Source organism: Harmonia axyridis, chromosome 1, assembly GCF_914767665.1.
Source record: "Harmonia axyridis chromosome 1, icHarAxyr1.1, whole genome shotgun sequence".
In the NCBI taxonomy this organism is placed as follows: Eukaryota; Metazoa; Arthropoda; class Insecta; order Coleoptera; family Coccinellidae; genus Harmonia; species Harmonia axyridis.
Window position 1 is genome coordinate 60,364,750 of NC_059501.1, and position 9,178 is coordinate 60,373,927.

The 9,178-nt window shown below is 35.1% G+C and overlaps 1 protein-coding gene across 1 annotated transcript; it reads left to right on the forward strand.

The window, feature by feature from the left end:
- Positions 1–6,498: 6,498 nt before the first annotated feature.
- On the forward strand, positions 6,499–8,332 carry LOC123671040 (zinc finger BED domain-containing protein 5-like). The gene is made up of 2 exons (XM_045604682.1): positions 6,499–7,869; positions 7,925–8,332. The coding sequence occupies exons 1-2, from the start codon at positions 6,646–6,648 to the stop codon at positions 7,928–7,930; spliced, it is 1,230 nt and encodes a 409-aa protein (XP_045460638.1). The 5' UTR covers positions 6,499–6,645; the 3' UTR covers positions 7,931–8,332.
- The last annotated feature ends 846 nt before the right edge of the window (positions 8,333–9,178 follow it).

The window sequence follows — 9,178 nt, forward strand, 5'->3', positions numbered from 1 at the left end:
ATTGATTCTTTTATTTATTCATTGATTCATTCATTCATCTGTTCATTCATTTATTTATTCATTATTTTATTTATTTATTCATATCATTTATTCATATTAGTTAGTTATTCATTTAACTATCTATCTACGTCATTCATTTATTCATTCATTCATTTATTCATTCATTCATTCATTCATTGATTTATTTATTCATTCATTCATTTATTGATTCATTTATTTATTTATTTATTCATCCATTTATTTATTTATTTATTCATTCATTCCTTTATTGATTCATTCATTTATTTATTCATTCATTCATCTATTGATTCATTTATTCATTCATTTATTTATTTATTCATTCATTCGTTCATTTATTGATCCATTCATTCATTGATTGATTGATTTATCTATTCATTCATTGATTTATTCATTTATTTATTTATTCATTCATCGATTCATTGTTTCATTTATTCATTAATTTTTCCATTCATTCATAGATTTCTATCTTTCATAGATTTTTTCATTTATATCATCATTCACTTCTTATCACTCGTTTATGTATACATTTACTGCGATTTGCCATTGCAAATGTCTAAATTCAAAAAATTTGAAATTCTTATGGAACCTGTAATGACTCAAACTTTACCAAATTTTATCAGAATTCATTAATAGAAAGCACAATATAGAGATCCTTGGTATTTCAAGTTTGCGAATGATGAAGGTAAAACAGAAAGAGCTGAAATTTTCATGGCTCATTATTCAGTATTCGATACAAAAACTCATTTATATCAAGATTCATCATCAATTCGCAGCCGAAATGGATTACAACAAAAGTTGTAGTTGTCATGGCCACATGACAGAAGAAAAAAAAGTTGTTCGAGATGGTTAGGAATGCATTTTGCGAGTGGAAATTCAGGAATCGGAAACCAAATATATTTTTCATCGCAAAATTGATCACAATGCTTTCCCTCAGAAGCAATAGCGTATAATACATATATACATATAAGTATCTTGAAAGTATAATACGAAGCGGAGTACATATTCTTAAACTCAAAACATTCACTTTCACATTTAAAAAAAAATTTAGACATTATGACGACTCTTATATTATATTTTACCATTGTAAAAGGAATGAAGGAACTACATTTTTTATTCACGTTCAACGTCGTTTGGATAAAAATATTGTCATTATCAGAAACTTATACTAGGTATCAAAAACCATACAGTACTAGGTAGACAATCTTTAGTTTCTATTTCTAATGATAATAGTTAAACATAAATAAGGATTCTGTGGAGATGAATACTGCGAAGTCTAAATAGTTGAAGCTTTTCCAGTAATTAGGGCATACCTTGATTGAGATTTTCAGAATTTAAGGGTAGTTTTACACTAATCCTAAAACACACAACGTGTTATTTTTTCCAGTCTATTATAAACAAAAATTCGAAGAAGTGCTCCATCAATCTCTCATCAGCTCTGCGATGAAATTTGTCAGTAGCATTCTTCACAATTCCAACCTTCATGACGTCCTCACCCACAATACCCGATCAGTTACGAATCGACATGCGACAAAATCGGATATTTACACCTGACTTCTTGTTCTTCCTCTTCACCGGGGCCAAAAGTCGTAACTAATTCGAATGTGTACCAACAGTGAGGTGCAAACAAAAGCTGTACACCTTCCCGGTACAATGGTCAACAAAGCCAATGAAGAAAAGACGGACCATAAAACTGTTGTCGGCGAAACAATTGACATTACTCTAGCCGAGTTGGACAATTTAAGTGGAACAACAATGAAATGTCGACGGTGGGCCGTCACAAACGAAAAAAAAATCTACTGAGATCGCTACATCACTACAACTGATGCGGATCATTCAATTTTTCACGACACTGTGACGCTGACAATTTTAAAATTCTTCGAGGTCTTGTGATTTCGACATAATGAATTTTTTGTTTCCATAAATATTCTCCTTTCTGAGTTCATTTAAATTTTAAACTGCGGAGTTGTTATAATAGTTCGACTAACCTTTTATCGACTGAATTGATATAACTCGATCCACTAGATCAACAGTTAGTAGTTAGTTCCAGAAAGTCAACAGTAGGTTGATGGTAAATCCACCTGATAACTCTTGGTTTCTAGATTAGTCTCGTTCAGAAGATATTGAAATTATTAAAAATTCAATACTTGTCTTTAAATTTTCCGTCATTTTAACCATGAATGAAAACGATAACTTACAGTGCTCTATATTATATTCGGAATACTGTTGATTTTACACAAGTTTACGATTTTTTGTGAAACGTTCTCATTCTCAATCATGTATTATAAGGAAGAATATGGGTATTAGTAGGTAAGGCAAAAATATCAAAAAATAAATAAATTGTTATTATCGATTTGCCTTGCAATCGTTTTCATTATATATATATATATATATATATATATATATATATATATATATATATATATATATATATATATATATATATATATATTCATTTATATTCACGAGAATATAAAATATACTAAAATTACCATTGATTTAATATTTACATTCACATTCAAATATTTATGATGATTTAGATTTTCTGTAGCACATACGACAAAACTACCAGAAATCAAAAAGTTTAGTACAAGTTGGAAGTTTCTCTTTATATTGTATTGAACTGCTTGTAGTGCATCAAAAAAGTTCTATAGGAAAAAAGCGAACACTGTTTCAAAAACAAAAATATTACACAGTATTACACTGTATCGGATGACCCAAATTCGTTGTCAAGTGAGGGAATCTCAGAACCCCTTTGAGCTAGAATTGAGAATTGAGAGAATTATCTTGGTGAAAAGCGCAACCTTATAAATTCAACTGCAATAATATCAATAATAATGGATGTAGCAATGGTGCCGATTTATTTTGAAACACCCTGTATATTGTTGAAAAGGGAGAAATTAAGCGATTTTATTTGTTATAGAAATTGTTATGGTTTACATTCGAAAAAACACAAGTTTGTATTAAAACTCCAAAACTAATGGCGATGAAAATTATATGATTATAACAATGGATTCTACTTAAAAAAGTGCTTGTAAAGGATGTTTATGTTTCATGTTGATAGCACGGCTTTCTCCAATTTTCTGTAATAACTCTAAAACAGTTGAATTTATGAGGTTGCGGTTTTCACCAAAATAATTCAAAAAATCGATCCCGAAAATGTGCCGCCATTCATTTTTCTAGCTCGAAGGGGTTTTGAGATCCCCTCACTAGACAACGAATTTGGAACACCCCATACATTTGTACCCGAAATTAGATATCTAGTGGTTTAAACACTAAAATGCAATATCTATGACAAATTTCAGTTGGATATGAGATGCTATGAGACAAAACTTGAAAAAAAAAACAATTTTTGGGACCGTCTCGAAAATAGGACTTTTTTCTTAGAATTATCACAGGATCTCTTATTTTCCTTAATGCCTTCAATTTAGCCAGCCTATATTAAAGTTAAGATGTTTTATTTTTATTTTTGCATAAATACGTCATGACAAATTAGTTGTTATTGTTGTGGCGAACCATTGTTTTCTTTCAAATATTGAGAGCAATAAATGAAAAGTCAGTTTTCAAGAAATACTTCAATACGAAGCATTTGAGAACGAATGTTATACAGGGTGATACACCTCAATGGCCTCTCAGACGTTTATGAAAACTACTCATAATTTTTTCTGAAAATTTGCATGTTGGGGTTCGAGAAAATGATCATTCTCCCTAAAATATTTTCAGATCTCTACAACTTCCGGTTATACCGGAAAATACTACTTCCTTATTTCAAATGGAGCACCCAGTATATTATTGCATTATTAGATAGCTTTTTTTATGACAATTTCAGCAATTAAGCCATACCTTGGTGACAACTCAATGATTCATGAGTAAATGGGATTCATATGAAAAAGAGGTGGCGTCGAGGACTTTTTTTCAATATCTCAACAGAAACAGTTTTTTGTGGAAATACCTCTTTCATTGTCGATTCTGCAAATACGTCGTATTATAAGATTGTTCGCGGTTTGGACCAAAAATGTACAGGGTGTTCATCAGAAAATCATGAACTTGGGCAACTCAAATTCATCAAAACTCAAGATTTTCAAATTAGAACCTATATTTTTTATTATTTCAGTCAATTCTACATATAAAAAAAAAGGGATTGGCGCATGATTGAACGACCGCTCAAACGCTCGCAACATCATGTCAATGCTTTTCTCATTTCCCTTTCTACAATAGAAATATTAGAATCGCTTCAAACAAAGTGACGCCGACATTCGACAATGAGCAAGGCATCACGTAATTTTCAGCCCAGTTACCTCGACGTGCTCGGAAAAATACGTTATTAAGAACGGAAGTACCACATTAACTCCTCGGGAATAATGAGGAACATTCATCACCCGGTATAAAGGTATTGACACAAAGAAATCGGCCAAGATACGGGTCTAATAAGGTGAAACATTCGCCACCGGACTACGTCCTGAGTTGATTCATGGGTAATACGACCAACGACAGGCCAATTAGAATTCAATTAAATACTCTTCGATTCTGCACCCAGCTCTAATTGTGACTCCATTTCGTATTTCCATGCTTGATTATGGCGGTTAATTTGAAAGGAAAAAAGAAGATTGCAATGCGTGAAGTTGACGCAGATGTCAGTCTTTGCGGCGGAATTTCTCCTTCATCATCCATCATTCTTTGCGTAATGTTTCCGGGATAGTTAGGATGATCGAGTGTGCAGCGAATTTGATGCAAGGGTTCATTAAGTATTTCTTGCCACTTTGCTCACTTATTATTTCCACCTACGTGCTGCTGTTGTATCTCGTTTGATATCTGAATTGTCCGTCACGTGGAATATAAGCGAGATACAAATGAATCTGCTTGGATTGATTTTCAAGCTACTTGGCTTGAGCTTGACTTGAAATCAAGTCAAGCTCAAGTCAAGTAGAAGTTTTTCAATCTCAAGTCAAGTATTCATTTTCAAGTACTTGAAATATATCAAGCTAATTCATTTTTACCCGTTTTATTGTGTAGTATCACATCAATAAAAAAATGATGGAATGAGAATGAACCTTACAAAAAACACTTTTATTTATTGAACTTATTGTATACAAGCACCCAAAATATTAACTTTTTTTTTTAAATAGAAACATAAATTTAATCACTATCAAACATAACAAAATAAAAAATAATAAAAAAAAGGTTTCTTAATATTGAGAGAACTCCAAGCTTTGTTTGATTTAATGATTTTCCATCCAGGATCTAAGACACATGAGGCATCTTATAGAATTGTTGCCAAAGCTATTGCTGGTTTTTGTAACTGTAAGAGCAGCTCTGGTTAATTGTCTTTCAACAAGAGCTGAAGATGCTGGCATTGATGAAAAATCCTTGGCCATTTTGGCCAAGTTTGGAAAGATTTTTCTGAAACTACCAAATTCTTCCAATAGATTTCATAGACATGTGAGAAAACTATCAATAAAGGCGAATGCTTCAGTCTCTCGCTAACGATATTGCAGAAATATATGCCTTGCGACGCGTGCATATCAAGCTCAAGTAATATTAAGTAGCTTGATGTCAAGTCAAGCAATAAATATCTAAACTCAAGTCAAGCTCAAGTATGTAATTTTAGCACGAGCTTGATTTTCAAGTCAAGTAGTTGGTTAAAATGTCAAGCTACTTGGATTGATGAATCCCTACTCCAGTATTATCGTGATGAAGAAAAGTCAAAGATGTCCCTATATAGGGTGTTCTACAAGCTCTACGACAAATTGGACAGATAATAGTTGTGCTTGTTTATCCAGTATCCATTAATTCAGGGGTTCCCAAAGTGGGCGCCGCGGCGCCCTGGTGCGCCGTAGAAACTAAAGAGGGGCGCCGCGCCGTGAGTCGATCGTCTATCATTATCCGAAACCAAAAATTTTGCGCGAGTACCCGCGCGTCGTCGTCGCTCACTCGCCGAAAAGTACCTACGCGCTTGAAAACTATTGTTTGGTCGAGAGCTGGTTGGCAACACTGCCTACCCCTACCCCTCCCACGTCTTTGCCCGCCCGCAATCGCTTGCTCGCAATCACAATGCCAGTTTATTTCAAGCGAGCCGCGCGACGGACGTGTTATGTTATCGTGTTTTGTGTGTTATCGTGTTTCGTTTCACTTTGTTTGTGTTTTGTTTCGCTTTCTTTTTCATCAAATATCTCATGCAAAATGGATAGATTTTTATTAAATAAAAAACAAGTCGGTAGTTCAAATGATAGTGAGGAAGCATCTACTAGTGGTGGCAGGGAAGCAAAGAAGCGGAAATATCGTAAATACGATGATAGCTATTTGGACTTCGGTTTTACTTCAATAGAAGTAAACAATGAAGAAAAACCGCAGTGTGTGCTTTGTTTGAAAATACTATCATCTGAAAGTATGCTTCCAAGTAAATTGAAGCGACATCTCGAGACAATTCATCCAACTATGGTTGCAAAATCGCGTGATTTTTTTCACCGGAAATTACAAAATTTAAAAAAAACAAAGAACGTATTCACTCAGCAAGCCTCAGTACCTAACAACGCACTGTTAGCATCATTCAAGGTGGCATACAGGGTGGCAAAATGCAAAAAACCTCATACTATTGCAGAAGAGCTTATCCTACCAGCTGCTATCGACATGGTGAATATTATGGTGGGAGAATCGGCTGGAAAATTAATTTCCAAGGTACCCTTATCTAACAATACTATCAGTCGAAGAATCCATGACATAGCTGACGATCTCAATTACCAATTAATAGAAAAAATGAAAAGCAAGGATTTTGGTTTGCAACTTGATGAGGCGACTGACAGTAATAGCGATGCACATCTCATTTGTTACGTACGCTTTCTGGCTGACAATATTATTGTCGAAGACCTTTTATTCTGCAAAAGCATTACCGAAAGTGCGAAGGCCGAAGACTTGTTTGAAATTCTTGACAAGTTTATTGCAGAAAGTGGCTTGGATTGGGAAAAGTGTATCGGTGTATGTACTGATGGTGCTCGATCCATGTCTGGCAGGTATGGGGGAGTACAAGCGCTTATTCGTAAAAAAGCACCGAATGCTATGTGGACCCATTGTATCATCCATAGAGAAGCTCTTGCATCAAAATCAATGAGCTCTGAACTGAACCAAGTACTGGAATGTGTAATTGGTGCAGTAAACTACATAAAAACTAGGCCTGTAAAGGCCAGACTTTTTAAAAAACTATGTATAGATATGGGAGCTGAACATACGGCTCTGCTGTATTACTGCAATTCACGATGGCTTTCACGTGGAAATGTCTTATTTCGTGTGTTCGAATTACACGAAGAAATTCGAATTTTTTTACAGCAAGAACGTCATGAAAACGCCAAATATTTTACTGAAGCAGATTTTTTGCTAAAACTAGCATATTTGTGCGATATATTTGAGAAACTAAATAATTTGAATCTCTCTTTGCAAGGCAACAACACGCACATTCTGAAACTATTGGAGAGGATTGCGGCGTTTAGAAAAAAACTGCAGTTGTGGATAAAGAAAATGAATGAAGGCAGTGGTCAAGATTGCTTCCCGCAATTGTATAAATATGCTGCATCTAATGAACTGGTTGTCTCACAAGACCTGATGGTTCTTTTCACGGGACACCTATCGAAGCTCACCGAATGGTTTTCGAAGTACTTTGGACATGATGATGTCGAAAAATTTGCGTGGATCAGAGATCCTTTCCATGCACAAGCTCCACCAGGATTCACATCACAAGATGAAGAGAGTCTCATTGAACTCTCTTGCGACAGCAGCCTTAAAACTAGATTCACCAGTTCCGATTTGGTGGAGTTTTGGTTATCGATTCAAAATGAATATCCAAATTTAAGTTCAAAAGCTGTAAGAATTTTCATTCCGTTTGCAACATCATATTTATGTGAAGCTGGATTTTCAGCTGTAGCTGTAATCAAGAACAAATATCGCTCAAGGATCAATGTGGAGCAAGAAATGAGAGTAGCAGTGTCAAGTCTTATTCCCCGCTTTGAAAAACTGTGCGGAGATCACCAAGCTCACCCGTCACATTGATTTGACTGAGTACCCAACTATCATATTTTATTTTGGTTTTTCTTTAGTCTCTCTTGTTGTTTTCTGTTTCAATTCTCTTACATATAATAAAAAAACTTAATTTCATATTGTAGATGTTTCAATTTTTGTTCCTATCTACCTAACCTAACTACTATAGTTGTAGGTACCTATTTCTTACGACTGTATCTTTTTCAAATAGCTAGCGAAGGTAGGGAGCCGTGACAAAATAATAAATTTGTAACTGCGCCGCGGGCTGAAAAAGATTGGGAACCCCTGCATTAATTGTTGACGAGATAGTTTCATATATTCCATATTCCCAAAAAAAAATCTAACGGATTGGGATTCGGCGGACAAGGTGGCCATACCATTTTCATTTACTTCCGAAAGTTGTTACTTATTTTTATACTGATGGATAATTGTGGTTAACTCATGGTCTCACTTAGTATACATAGGCGTGCAACTATGTTTCCGTCGTTTTTTCCGAAATTCGAGGCTTTATTATGAAAAGCTGGTTATACATTTATTATTCAAAGTATTGTTCATCGCTGGCCACTACTTTCTCCCATCTTTCGGGCAGCCTACAAATCCCGCGTTGAAAAAACTGGTCATCTTTCGAAGCGATCCACGAATCGATCCAAGTTTTTACTTCTTCATAAAACTGTCCTGGTAAGCCAGACCGTGTGCCATTGATCGAAAGAAGTGATAGTACGAGGGAGCAACATCTGGAGAATACGGCGGGTGGGGTAGGACTTCCCATTTCAACGTTTCCAAGCATGTCTTGACCACTTTCGCAACATGGGGTAAATTTATCATGTCTCTCGTTGTATTGCGGCCGTTTGTCTTTCAATGCTCGACTCAAACGCATTAATTGCGTTCGATAATGATCACCTGTGATTGTTTCACTCGGTTTCAATAACTCATAATACACTACGCCAAATACTGAGCATGACCTTGGAACCGTGAATATTCGGTTTGGTCGTCGACGTGGAAGCATGGCCGATATACCCCTAGGATATTGGGATTATTTCAATGAACCCATTTTTCCTTTCCAGTCGTCTTCAGTGTGATGCAGAAATCCCTTCCGTCTTTGCCTTGCAAGCAGCTGTTCACAAGTAAACAAACG